The sequence below is a fragment of the Periplaneta americana genome, chromosome 4 (genome assembly GCF_040183065.1).
Source record: "Periplaneta americana isolate PAMFEO1 chromosome 4, P.americana_PAMFEO1_priV1, whole genome shotgun sequence".
Lineage (NCBI taxonomy): Eukaryota > Metazoa > Arthropoda > Insecta > Blattodea > Blattidae > Periplaneta > Periplaneta americana.
The window spans coordinates 200,683,329-200,698,525 of NC_091120.1; the positions used below are offsets into that span (position 1 = coordinate 200,683,329).

Here is a 15,197-nt window from a genome sequence, read left to right on the forward strand (position 1 = left end):
TGAGATGCAAACAATTTTTAAAAATAGGTGATAAGTTGATCTAGAAATTAATAACATAATAAGTAATGCACGTACTGGCATTTACAATTATATAAATTTCGTGCCTCTTGAGGTAAACTGTACATGGTAAAGCTGAACACTGATGCTAGATTCTCGTATACCTCAGTGTTCAGCTTTACCATGTACAGTTTACCTCAAGAGGCACGAAATTTATATAATTGTAAATGCCAGTACGTGCATTACTTATTATGTTATTAATTTCTAGATCAACTTATCACCTATTTTTAAAAATTGTTTGCATCTCATGAACCTGAAGATGACTTTTTAAAGTCGAAAATATTAGTGACTTCGTATTAAATATCGTGATGTAACAGATTATCTGACCTCACAAATTGAAAAGTGTATTTGACTGAAAATTTATTATATATAATTATTAATTGTATTCACACTTTTCTGAACCAACATGTCTTCCAACTATTTATGATATTTTTCTGCACATTTTATCGACTCAAAACACTATCTTGAATGTACAGTAAAGACATTCTGAATACGAAGTTGTAAGACAAATGCAGATATGAGTCTTTCATTCTTTTCAGCCATTACATATTAACTTTTCTTTTATACATTCCACTGCAATTTATTTGGTATGGATTTTGAAATATTAATATTAATTGAATTAACAAATCATATGTTTTAAATTTTATATATAATTCTAAAGTATCAAATTTAGAGTTAGAAAGAAATACATCACCTAATTGTAAACTAGACAACTTTTTTGGGGGCTGGGCAGGGGGACATCTTTGCATCTTGTCATAGGTATCCAAACATTCAATGTTTTGGAGCTATGCACCAGCTCCGTCATCAGGGAAGATAAGGAAAGAGGGTCATGAACACACATAATGCATTTTTTGTCCAGTCCTGGAGGACAACTTCCCCTACATTTCCTGATGATGGAGCCAATGTGTGGCTCAAAAACATCTACATGACACAGTGCAAAAATCCAAAAATTTCTAGCCATGTTGAATACTGTGAAAGTTTCAAATCAAATCTGACTACAAATTGTAATACAGACTTTAAATCACATTCCTTAATTGATTTATTTCTGGTTCAGAGAAGTACCTTGTATGCATACATTTGAGAAACTGTTGATGAAAGCTTTCAATAAATTCATTTCACTTTACAAAGCAAAGTCAATGATCTCCCATTCCCCACAGGGGAATGTGTAAATTCAACAATGTTGTAACTGTGTGTAGTATTCACCCAGCAGTACGAAATCGAAATGAATTAAGTATGCTCCTGATATTAGGATTGAAACACATGCACTAACTTACATTGTGCGAGTTCTGTCTGCACCAGCAAACTCAGCATATCATAAAAATATTATGTGCAGAAGCAACATAGAGGTTACACATGAACACTTGCAAAGTATGTGGATAGCCACAAGATCAATTCAACTGAATATGAAGTGTTGTATGTTCAAAGAAAGAGAGAATATGTGACTTACATTTGAAGTTTTTCACTATTATTGACTTATACTGCAGAATGAACACACATTCAAATACCGGGAGAGTCAAAAGTCCCTTTAAACCCCCCCCCCCCCCCATAAAAATATAAAGGAGTTGACTGTTCATCATTCACTCATATGAAGCCAGTTGTGTAGACTAATTTATCAACAGAGTTTTTGCCCAGGGTGTGCCATAGGAGGCTGGTCTACGCTACACCCATGATGAGATGAGATTGAGATTTGTTGGGATGTCACTGTGGAACCAGAGCTCCTAGAGAAAACCCCCATGCCACCAGAAAATGGGGTTGTCCAACCCAAGTCATAAATTGAAGGTATGCCAGAGGTATCGAACCCGGATCCACAGGATTATGAGTCAAATGATCTAGCCACTGGACTCCTGAGGTGGCTATACTGTAGAGAGAAAAATAATTCTTTCCAAAAAGTGACTCAAAGGCATTCGATATTGAAAAATGAAGGAAAAGTAAAAGTAATTTTCCTTCTGGTGATATTTTTCAGTTTCTACTTTATCTTAGGTTGGCATTGCTCTTAAATCACTTTCACTTAACAAATTAAGGGAATTTTAGAGTGAGCGAGAAAAAAAACACACATTTCTCATTTATCATCAAGGATATTTGTTAAGGTAGCATACATACTTGACTTATTTTCGCTTTATATGAATATTCCATGCTTAGTAGGTAAACATCTTGTGGGCCAACATCCTTTTCAAATTACAGATGAATACAGGACGTCTAGTGAGACCACACAAGATAAAGAAGCAAAATAAATATGAGGGCGGATATAATAAGTGAACAGGCTGCAGTGTATATGAACTGAATAGCAGACATGCCCTCATATAACATCTGAACATTCAGAAGTCAGGACACTTGAAATCGCTGAAATTGTTTTAAAAAAAAAAATGCTTATGTAACTATAAAAATACCACAAAAATTTGCAAAAGAATGGGATTTAGTGATGTAAAAAATTTTCGATATAAAATTGACTTCCATTTTGTTTTTCAATCGTGAACAATCTTTCTCCCAGGTTTTACAGTTTCGTAACACTGAATAAGATCAATTCAGACCTGGAGAATCGACTTTTGAAGAAAAAACAAAAACCAACGCAGTAACTCAGACAAGAATATCTTCAATAACATTGATCTGTTACAATCCAAAATAAATGTTACCACAGCAACCAAAATGAAACAAATGAAAACAAATATTCTGACATTAAAACTATTCTTTTATAGATGAAAACTGCGTCTTTACTCGTAAAAATTTTGTGAATGTTGAAGTGCCTTCCACATCATTGCTTAAATACAGTAAAAATAAAACATAACTCAATTAATATTAGAGCCTCATATTATTTTTCTTCAAATAATGCTGCGAAATTCAGAATGCTCTGGACATTCACGAATAAAAGCAAAATAAAATGTGTTGACATTGAGATCCCTAACATGTCCAATATACACGAATCAAGTTAATTCTATTTAAAAAGTGAACATATGAAAGAGGAAAGTGTTTAGGAGTCTCACGCTGCCAGCATGGTGTATGAGAGTTGCAGCATGTTCATCGTGCATGTTCTCAAAGCTACGTGTTAAGACTTAGAAAAAATTCAATCCCCATCAGAGCTCAGCCTTAAAGCATTATGCCCCTTGTTCTCGGAGAAGTAGGCTTAATGTTTGCAAGTGTGATGGAGAAAGAAGGCTTTCCCCTGAGAGAAGATGCGCACACAACAAAAATTCTGATATCTGTTAAATTGGAATGCAATCTATCAAAACAGCTAAATACACAAATGAAAATCATAGAATTAGAACTCAAATATTGACTGCTGATTCTAGCTTCATATCGCTTTATTTTCTGCAAACATAAATACTGAATGTTTGTTGTTGTTTTCTAATGCCAGGCATTTGACAATAAAGTCATTTGACCTCTTGCACTCCAACATTATATTGAATGTTTTTGGCATCCTTCCCAAAACATAATTGTAGAGCTGTAGCAAATTCAACAGCTATGGAAGCCAAGACTTTGGGTTATATGAGGCATGATGTCCGTCTATTACCCACCCTTCATTTCAAAATGGTTAGGTTTCCAAAAAATCTCAAGTTGCTTGAAGGGCTGTAATTGCACCGAGGAGAAAAAGAAAGAAAGAAAAAAATAAACTGAAGGGTACAAAGTCACATTTTTTTTAAGTTATGAGTAAATAACAATTTTAAGTTTGAAATTCTCCAGTTTATTTCAATTAATATTTATCAAATTCGTTTCAATATGGAAATTGTTGCACTGATCTGTCCTGAAATTATGATCCAATAATCTGAATTTAAACTATAATCTTTTCGCTGTAAGAAAAATCCTAATGTAAACAATTACACGTGACTGAAGTGAGGCTTCATTGGCCGCTGTTTGGCACCACAGATTCTCAGTACATGTTCCCGCCTACTGTTGTACATTCTGTTTCATGTTAAACATTTCCCGTTACTCGTCAAGTAGGCCTAACCTCACTACTATGCATTCGTTTGCTTAGGAAACTTTTACTTTATAATTACTGTAATTAAATCATTTTAAACTTAGGTGTAAGGTCAATCGCTGGACGAAGGAGTTATTCCTTCCAATCGGAGTCGTCAGAATTATCGTCGGGAGGATTTATGACGAGACGGTCCACAACAGCGTCAGTTATCCCTTCCAGCTGGAACATGCGGTCTGATTGACTAGCTCTGAATAGATAACATTGGATTCAATTCACTTAACTTATTATATACATTTAAGACTATTTGTTTTTCTCCGCTCCTATGATTAATAACCACATACACCGAGGATGCAGAAGCCATACTTCAGTACCACGTGCTTACATGAACAACTACAAGCTCAAGTGACGCCAGCTTGTTACAAGAACAGACTACCTCGGTATGTTGTTGTTATCTAATGCCGGGCTTTGGCAACGAAGCCATTAGCGTTCTTGCTCGCCAATATTTCTCTATGGTGGATTCATCAGGTAGAACTTCACAGGTTATGAGATGATCTTCAGTCATTTCTTCTTCTTTGTTGCATAGAGGGCAATTTGGATTTGTGTAAATTCCTATTTTATTCAAGTGTTTGGCCAAATAATCGTGTTCTGTAAGCAGTCTGAATTTTGCTACTGCAGATTTACGACTACCTCGGTATTACTGTTGGTATTCATCCGCGTTCATAGTAGGCCTACATAACAAAATATAAAAGTAGCTTTTCTTTTACATAGCGTTTTACATACAAGTGAAGTTATGTGTTTCATCGTATTTAACGACTAGAATTCAATTTTTTATTTTCAAATAACACAAGATTATGGTTTCCAAATACGAACTATATTCTCCTGTGTCATGCGAGTGTTTTGACTGGGAACCAATCACGGGTATGACAGCAACGTTCTTATGTTTACATTAGGATTTTTCTTACAGCGAAAATAGTATAGTTTTTATTCTTTCAATTTTCAACTATGCACCTAAGTGTAACTTTTTCCAGTGAAATCTACAGTGCTCACAAAAGTATTAAAAAAAAATAAAGAAAAAATCTAGGTTCGATAAAGTTAGTAAACAAAGTACAGAAAAACTGTTATGTCTTCAGCACCTCTCTCAGAGTCTTTCCTTCCTGCACACAACACTACTTGCACACTACTCTTCTGCCCTTGAGTGGTTTTCAAACTTCTACCCCTTGAATATATGAACCAATGCTACAGGGGTTGCTGCAGTGTTAGGGTGGAAACTACTAGCCTGGGAGAAGAGTGATTCTGGCCTGAAAACCACCACTAACTCCATGCGGGTGCACGTGAGGGGGGTGAAGGTTCTGGGTGTCTTACCAATGCCACCTGACGGCCGCTACTCACCGCTCCTTGGCACGTTCACTTCACCATCGCTTGCAGGCTGCGTTGCACTCTTCCTCTGATGACGTCATTTCGCTAGAAGCCTGTAACAAATCTTCAGGTGTTTGGCAGCTGGCAACACTTCTGCCTATGCAATTAAATCGTAAGTTTTACCTGCTGTCCAGCTCAAAACTCTCTCTACCTCCCTAGATTTCCATCCAAAAACATTCATAATGATGATGTATGTAAAAGTTACACACTTCTTAAGTCTCAATGATGAGAAAAGCGGCAATGCACTGGACAACAGGCAGGCAGGTGTTGCCAGGAGCTGGGGGACTGCTCCCCCGTACAGGCACAGAGTCCACCCCCATGAAGGGGATGGTCTGAGCCTGCACTACAAACCTCACTCAGTTTGCACCTGAAAATTTGTTACAAGCCAACTTGATAAGAAAGTGTTTACATTCAACTGCTCACCAGTTTGTCTAAAGTTCCTTCCTAAGTGGATTAGAACTTGTCCTAATTCCTGTGTCAATTAATAGATATCGGATGCAAGCAGAATTCTTTCATACTCGATAAGATTAAAACTGAAGACTCTACACTTAATGCCTGGTTCTTAAATTTCAAAATAAATTTTTGTTACTTTCTCATACGAAATACAAAAAACTAAAATGCTGCGAAAAAAGCAAGATATTTTCATGACAATTTAACTCAAGTACCATTTCATCAATTGAATATAAGAATCTGTTGATTTCAACCAATCAGAGCCATCAATCACTGCAATATTATCACTAATGATAGAACACCATCACCTAATTAACAACATAGCCTACTCAGAAATAACCAATCAACATCCATTTCCTCAGGGTCAAGTACACCCAGTAAATTTACTTTTAGAGAATTCCACTTTCATAATTGTACATTAAATTAAATTTCCAACTGTTGGAAAATGTAAAAATTTTAGGGATTTTTTCTACCACTTAAATACTCCATTATTATGTTGCTTAAAAAAAATTTTGCGTATGAATCGCTAAAACAAATCAAAAGAAAGATCAATCAAGCCTATCAGTTCGAAATTAAAAGCAATAACGAAAATGCTCAGTGGAATAAACTGATAATTGAACATAAAATGATTCCATACTTTCCCCACAATGTTCAAACTTGTTACTGGTCACAATTTCCTAGGCAAACACCTGCATAAAATCAGAGTATTTGCATCAAAGGAAAAAGAAATGGATGAGAGACATGATGAACTTTCAACATTTAAGGAGTAATTGCCCTGTCAATATCCACTGCAATTCTCTTTATTGTACCCATATATAATTCAAACTTCCGACCCCTTCTCTAAATATTGGGAGGCGAGAAGAAGAATGACTTTACTGTCAAATTCAGAGTATTACATACATATAGTCCGGATCAGCTTACTTAATACCCTAAGGGTAAAACCTAACCATTTTTCCACTATTACTAAATATGGTAGTGAATTATAGTGATTTTCTATATCTCAGGTTGAATTTTCTTTTACCAACTTCGTTTCGAATTTTGGGTACTGACAAATACTACAACTGGCAGTTATTTTCTGTTATGTTGGCAGCAATGATTTCGGTTTACAATAAAGCAAACTGATGAAAATGCAAGTAACTAAATACATTTTTAGATTAGGTCTTATGAATCGTAAACTCTTTAGTGAAAGCAATAAATTTCATGTTGCCTGAAAAAATACACTGTATTATTAGATCATACTAATTCTTCCTAATTATCAACATGATATGCGAGAAATTCAGGAGGAAAATATAATATTTCATAAATAATTTATTGAATCATTTAGGAAACACCTCGCACCATAAAGATGAGATGTGGTAAATTAGCAAGACATCATTATTGTTAACACTATATTATTATTATTATTTCAGTACGTAGCATTGTGATTTTACCCTCTTCGGTGATATCTGGTATTAGTTGGTAACACTGAAGAGATGGCCAAATTAGCCTTTTAGGAACTACTCTTAGGTGATCGTGACTATACATACACACACATTTGTCTACTTGTTGAATTCCGCTTCTAAATTGGTTTTAAAAAATTTTTGTATAAAGTCTGTGTGGGCAACAAAATAATAATAGTTCTTTTAAATTGCCATTGAATGTGACAATTTTAGGAATCCTTCCTCTCCCACCACTTACTAAGACCATTAGTATGTGTACTTTCATACTGCTAAAAACTGAATTATAAATTTTGAAGGCAATAACTACAAAACTGAAGGACATACAGGAAAAATAATACTGGGGTTTATTTAACTATTATATTAAAATTTGATAAATCTACAATTAAATCTGACTAAAAATATAGTATGTCTAAAAATACTAAAGAAATACTAAAAAAAAAAACTCTAAAATCAATTACTTTCAAATATTCAATATTTCAATACAATGTCAATGAGAGCTTACTGTGAAAATTTGGGTGAAATTTGTAAAAAAGAGAAAAAAAAAATTAAAGTTACCAGTGTATCCCTTAATAAATGTGTTCATAATAAAAATGAATATTTCCATTATTTCGTTGTACCTCTCATTCATGCGTAGTAAAAGTAGTTAACACAAGATGGCTCTAGTTGTATTTGTAAATATTTTTATTCCTTCTTAACGAGTGTGAATGAATGTTAGTAAAGGATATCCAATAAATCCTTATTGTATTAATTATTTATACACTATTCTATTCGCGAAATAATTTTGCGTTTTTGGGGAGGATGCCAAGTGTGCAGTTCAATGTAAGCACTGCCATGTCACATCTCCATCACGACTCCTCACACTCTCCAATCCACTTTGTCACGTGATGTGACGTCACAGTCACACGCTATTCATAATGCAGCCTGGTGAAACTAACGTCAAATACCTTACTATAATAATACCGGACAGCTGTATACTAGTAGCATTGGCGTGAGTGCGAAATGTCGCGGACCTGACATCTAGCGGAGGGAGATGGAATTCCACATATACAAATATTAACAACGTTTAGGTGTATTAATTTAAGTAAAGTTAATAGATTTTTAACTTCATTCTTATGCACGCCAACTATAACAAAAATAACTAACAAAATAAAAATAATAAATAAACCAAGCGGGATTCGGACTATTGTTTAAAATGTGAGTTACTATAGTCCCGTCGCTCTAATTTCCGGCAGCCAATCACGTTGCAGGTCGGCTACATTTAAACGTGTGCGTCTTGTGATTCACTGATGAAGATAAAGAAGGCTCGATAAATACTTAATATATTCGCCCGCCATTTTGGCTCTTTCGTTGGCGTTCGCAGAAATCACACGAGGACGTTATTTGCCGCTCAATCATTTGCTGAATTACATTGCGTTTGATTTATTATCATAGGAGCTACGACATGATAATGTTTAGCGGTGTGGCAAATAGATCCCTCGTCTGGTAGCTCGGCAACGAAAGAACAAAAATGGCAAACGATAGTACCTACCTAGACTTTATAGAGCCTTCACTTTCTATGACGTAAGCAAAGAGGCGGAGTTACGCTGGGAATAACAGCGTCGCGACTATAATGTGGAATTATTATATGAAACACTTAAGAAATGTTGAATAGTATTTAATGTAAAATTATTACCTTATATCATAGCTGCATATTATGAGAATATTGCATACTTCATATTACTTTCCGTAATTGTTAATTGTTACATATTTTTTCTTTGCTTTAGTGAGACAAAATCAGTTCTGACATTATGAATGAATTTACAATAATGCTTTATATACGCATTGCTGACAACTGAAAAAATAAAAATGGTAGTATGCTGATGCTTGTAGACAACAATAAAACTTAATTTGCTAAAACCTTAAAATTCCCAATATATTTTAACTTCTATTCATTTATTAGGCCTAAATAAAGAAGCTAATTTTTATTGTTCTATCAACACAGAGACAAAGGCCTAATAACGAATTCTGTTGACTCACGTTTTATGAACTGTCCAAAATCGAAAGTACGATTTGGAGCAATTTATAATGCTGCAATTGTCACAATTATAAACAGCACATATACACCCTGAGATTTTAACACAGCACTAATTAATAAAACTATTAACTAGCCCAGCAACAATATACATTGCAGTTCATTGCAACTTGTTTCGCGAGTATCTCCACACCGGCAGGTAGGTAGCAGCACCAGCGTTGTTCGCACGCAAAACTGCTAGCTGTCTGGTATTATTATAGTAAGGTATTTGCTAACGTGTGTTGTGGAAGCAACTGAACACAGAATATTCACACTATGCAAAAGATGGCAGCACCAGTGTTTTTTGCAAAATAGTATAAACATCACAGTTTGTAGCATTTTCCTTTCTTTAAATCTTTCTACTGCTAGTCATTCAGCACTCAATATATTGCTGCATCATTTTTCTGTGAATCTATGTAACTGCAAAGTACACACCACGAGACAAGTTTCACTATCTCAATCTTTCCAATTTACGTGAGAAGCACCACAGCAGAGCACAACTGTGGGCATTGCCCATAAGTACACATCCCACATTTAACACTTAAACCAATTATCTACTGACAAAACCAGCAGTGCCTTGAACAAAGCACTACACAGAAAATATTATTATAGATATATTAATTTGTCCTACAGAATTTATCTGTAACGTTGACACTTAATATTTTAGGAGAAAAATTCGCTCCAGCGCGGGGATCGAACCCGGGTCCTTGGATCTACGTACCAAGCGCCGCTCTGACCACTGAGCTACGCCGAATTCAATCCACAGCACCGGATCGAACCTTCCTCCTTCGATGTTTCCCTTTGTGGCCTGACTCCAAGTTAGGCATATATGTGTTGACGTGTATCCAATGTCAACTGCCATTATACTAGGAGCGCACTCAGCTGAGTGACTTGTTGGCCGGGAATCCGCAGTTATTATGCACTGCTAGCTGTGAGAATATTATAGATATATTAATTTGTCCTACAGAATTTATCTGTAATGTTGACACAATATTTTAGGAGAAAAATTCGCTCCGGCGCCGGGGATCGAATCTGGGTCCTTGGTTCTACGTACCAAGCAACTGAGCTACGCCAAATTCAATCCACAACACCTGACCGAACCTTCCTCCTTCGATGTTTCCTTTTTTGGCCTGACTCCAAGTTAGGCGTATATATTATGTTGACGTGTATCCAATGTCAACTGCCATTATGCTAGGAGCGCACTCAGCTGAGTGATTTGTTGACTGGCCAACATAAACCACTGAAAGGTAGAGATGATAATTCAAATAGGCTACTTGATTGTTTATAAATACAGTAAAACCCCTATAAGACGCTATTCAAGGGACCAGGTGTAAACCGCGTATTAGGCGGGTATACTAATTTTGACTTATATACAGTATCTATTAGCATTTTTCTTTGTTGAAATACATGATTCATGAAAGATAATACAGTATTATTCCATTATGTAATTACTGTACTGTATGTCAAAGGCATTTACAATATGTACTGTACTTAATTCTTTCGGAAAAAAGTCATTTATAGTTGTTTGCCGTGTGCGTGTTCTCCAAGTCCTCATGTTTACCACACTTCAGTTTCCTGCGATTATATCTTCCCGACAACGTCGCAATTGTAGTGATTGAGTCGCGATTTTTTGTTATCAATCTTAATATCGATGATGGGATTCCTAATGAATCAGAGAGTTGTTTCTGAGTAAGAGTACTGTTCTCACCATACTTTCGTATGATTTCCAATTTATCCGACACAGAAAACGCTTTTCGTTTAACAACCATTGTAATGACATTCACAGACACTTCAATACACTAAAGAAAACAAACTCCCCTGCCCAGCAAAAATTTCCAGAATTTTATTACGGCCGAGTGAGGAATGCTGTTTGAGAGAGAGGGTTAGCAAGAGGGTGAGGTATTGTAACTGTATTAGGCTTTAACCACGCAGGTAAGGAGTCGAATAAGAGAGCGTAACAAGAGGGTGGAGTATACTAAGGTATGAAGTATGAAGGTTTAAATAAGCAGGTAAAGGCTTGAATAGCAATACTTTTCAGGTTAATGGCACCAGTGAGTTCAATGACCAAGATGTTTCATTCCTGTTACAGTACAACGCTGAAAATTACATAGAAAATATTCCACAAAAACAGCGTATTATGCGGGACTTGAGCGCAACAAACGGGTTATTTTATAAAGGCATTATATATAAAATGTGCAGGGACCGGACAAGAAAAGCATATTACATGGGATAGCGTAATAGCGGGCGTGTCTTATCGAGGTTTTACTGTATAAACAGTTGCCAAAGTAGGTAAAAGTTCAGTCAGGTATAAACAACTGTGGCTATTCAAGCCTGCTTGACGTTCGGGACTTCGGGAGTGATCAATCTCGACGTCTCGAAACACTCACAAGCAGTCTTCACGTCAATGATGCGACGTACAACATTGTCGTGCAGGTTTTCGACTTTACAGGCGCTGTTAGTCTTGCTTTCTCGATCGTTCATCTCTAATAGTTTGGATAATAGAAAATGTGTTTAGATTTAATAGAGATTACAAGGATCAACTGGTATAAAGAGAATAATGTATTTTTTTATAACTTTTAAATTTAGTCATGAAACCAGGTGGCCCGGGTTCGATTCCTGCTCGGGGCAAGTTACCTGGTTGAGGTTTTTAAGGGGTTTTCCCTCAACCCTATGCGAGCAAATGCTGGGTAACTTTTGGTGCTGGACCTCGGATTCACTTCACCGGCATTATCACCTTCATCTCATTCAGACGCTAAATAACCTAAGATGTTGATAAAGCGTCGTAAAATAACCTACTAAAAAACATTTTAAATGGAATGTTTATAGTAAGAGTTAGGACAACTGCCTAATAAACAGGAATGTAACAGGACCGCCATTAACTAGTTTCACAGAGCTATCTATATATCTGAGGACAATAAATATTATGTGTATATTACAATCCTTTCTTTAGTATGCAGTGATTGTCAAGTGCTGTGGTGCTTCTCACATCTTTTCATCTCTTGCTTAAAGTTGTTCAAAGACTTTAGAAGTGCAAATTTCCTTCTATATTTCCTAAATATCTCACAGATACCAAACTGCAAAACGATGCATTCTGTGCACATAGCCTAAGGACATGAAAACTGCAGAATGTCCCTTGAATGTACCAACATCACACAGAATTCAGTAATACTTCAAACAAATCCAAGACAAACTTTTAAGTGGTGTGTATGTTGGTGCATTAACCACGGTTCAACCCTCTGCACTTTATGACAGAAGGCGGGACTGGAGAAATATTGCAAGACCTCGAGGTCCTCTGTACCTTCTTGGCCCACGCCTGGAAGCCCGATGACAGCTCAGCTGCCGACAGCACACGAGCACCCGTGCTGCCAGTGAACTGACCTGGCTGCTGTTTTGACTCCGCCCACATCTGCATCTGCAGCACACAAACTCACTCATTGTATTACTGTATCACGTGTATTCATTTCTCATGTATGAAACAGTGACAGCATCATGTGATGTTCTACCTAGTCACATTCATCACTCCATTCAACATTTACTCATTATCTTTTTTTTAATGTCATACAGCTTCTAACATGGAACTTACATCTTTCTGAGCACGATACATCTCAGATAAAGCCTGCACGTCGTTGGGATTCTCCTGCAACTTCCGCATAGCTGTGAGTCGCTGCGATACAATGGACCCAATATCCAGATTCTGGAACATCAATAGAATAGTAATTTAATTGATGTCAATAAGAAACCAGAAGATATAGAGAGGAATGAAAGGGGTCACACTTAAGAAGAAACTGAAGGCGAAGAAGTCCTACAATTTTTTCAAAATGAAAATGTCATACGGACTAGATGACGAATATAAGAATTTCGTTTCCATATGGAGAATTCACGGGAAAAACGATGAATGTCACATTTCTGTTAAGGATAAGATAATGATCTAATTGAGTCTATAACTGCAAGATGTAGTGCTGTTTCTATAGAAAATAAAGGAAAGGATTACTGTATTCGTGGTGATAATTCTCCTTTTTACCATTTTTCATAAGAACAACATTAAATTTCATAGTGATCCATTGAATTAGATAATGACATCAACCTTAACAAAAATGTGACATTCATCGTTTTTCCCGCGAACTCTTCATATTTAAAATAGAAGTAGCATGGAACAAATACCGGATCCACTTGTTTTACCATTGGGACACCCGATACACAATTAGAAAAAGGGGACAATTTGATGAAGCTTTTGAAGAAAAGTTTTGGTGATAACTGGAATAAAAATAATAAGTTGAAGTTCTATTCAAATTTAATTGAACAGAAATATGAAGCAAGACCTATGGAGGGAAGGAGTGAGAATGAAGACTGTGACCGTTTGAAAGTGGAACATGGCTTAAATTCGATTTGAATGAAGGTATGAGACTCATTTCCAGTTTGTCCAAGTAATGTTTAATTTTGCTTAACAAATGTTAAATTAACAGTCTGTTTATTTTTAACACTTTGTTAATGAATTTTCCATTTATTCAACATAATTTTGTTTAAGATAACCAACACTTAACTATAAGGTCTGTTAGCACTATTTTAACTACTCAACAGCAGTTGGTAATGATTCTACATATGTAAGACAATTTTTGATTGGCTAAAATTAATCTTTAAATTCTATATTATAGAGTGAGTCATGAAACTTGCATAAAATGACGTGTTATAGTAGGCCACGCTCCATAAACAAACAGTTGACAAATGAAAGTTGTAGGTGACGTGCTGAATAATAATTACAAAGTAAGGTTATATTTCCTCATTGCTATTATGGATACGAAATACGAAAGAAATAAAATAACACTGATGTATTTAAACAGTCCAAAGTATTTTTTAAATGTTATATTACCAGTCATATGCTAAACATTCCCTACAGAGAGACACAAAATATTAATTTCGCAACTTCTGTTCGAACAGCTGCGGAGACACCGGCCATATTTAACTAACTGTTAAACGAGTTAACTGCCCGAAATCCTACATTTAAAATTAACAAACTGTTAATCTGTTAAACCAAACTTGTGTTGAAAACATACAATTTTATTAATTAACAAACTGTTTAGAGTTGAACAGTCATTAAATTTACTAACAATACTTGGAAAAACTGGCCATTAGTGTTTTTCTTTTTCATAGGCCGTTGGTTAAAAAATAAGTAACAATAAATGCATGTCATTATTATCTTAATTACATTGTGTCTAAACTGTTGAAAAAGGATTTGAATTATAAAGAACATCAATGTCAGACAAATGTTACACAAAATTGTCCTGGATAGTAAAAAAAAAAAAAAAAAATGCACAATTATTAATTGTTTATATGGAAGATATGTTTAAACAAGTTTTAGGTTCATATAAGTGGTGCAAAACGAGACAAGTTCAGTCATTTTTTAAATCTAACCAGGGATTACAGTTTTGCATTAAGGCAACGATTTTCGACACACATCACAATGGTTTCAATTCAAATTTTTAATCATAACAACATCGCAACTTTACTTTAAAAAATATTTATAACTTAGCAAATATGAGTTTTTTGGCTCTCCTGCAAAACCCTGATTTGTGGACTTATATTGTTTTGAAACAATGCTTCTGAAATATCAGACTCAGACTGTGAGCCTGTTGACACAAACCTCATTCACAACAGCGTTGGGGAACACCTGATTGACTGGCTCTACGGGGGGCCGGGGCTCTGCCACCTTCACGGCTGCTACCACAGCAGCAGGCTCTTCTTTCTTGGGGGACACAGGCACCCATTCGTTCTCTGCAACAAACAGCTCACATAGATGCACAGGTACAACATTCATCATAACTCACTAGCAGCTAGACGTCATCCTGATAAAGACAATGGATTTATAAATGGTGATAAA

General features: G+C 35.7%; 1 protein-coding gene across 6 annotated transcripts in view; it reads right to left on the reverse strand.

Moving 5' to 3' along the window:
- LOC138698607 (protein Son-like) overlaps positions 1–15,197 on the reverse strand; it is a 76,058-nt gene that overhangs the window by 19,704 nt on the left and 41,157 nt on the right. For 4 of the 6 annotated variants that reach the window (XM_069824653.1, XM_069824651.1, XM_069824650.1 and 1 more), the window contains 3 exons: positions 14,961–15,091; positions 12,906–13,016; positions 12,621–12,734 (listed from right to left, as the gene is read on the reverse strand). In XM_069824653.1, the coding sequence (XP_069680754.1) occupies positions 12,621–12,734; positions 12,906–13,016; positions 14,961–15,091 (356 nt within the window). Of the gene's footprint in view, positions 1–5,329; positions 5,437–12,620; positions 12,735–12,905; positions 13,017–14,960; positions 15,092–15,197 lie in introns of all 6 variants that reach the window. The other 2 variants (XM_069824654.1, XM_069824655.1) reach the window with 2 other exon arrangements.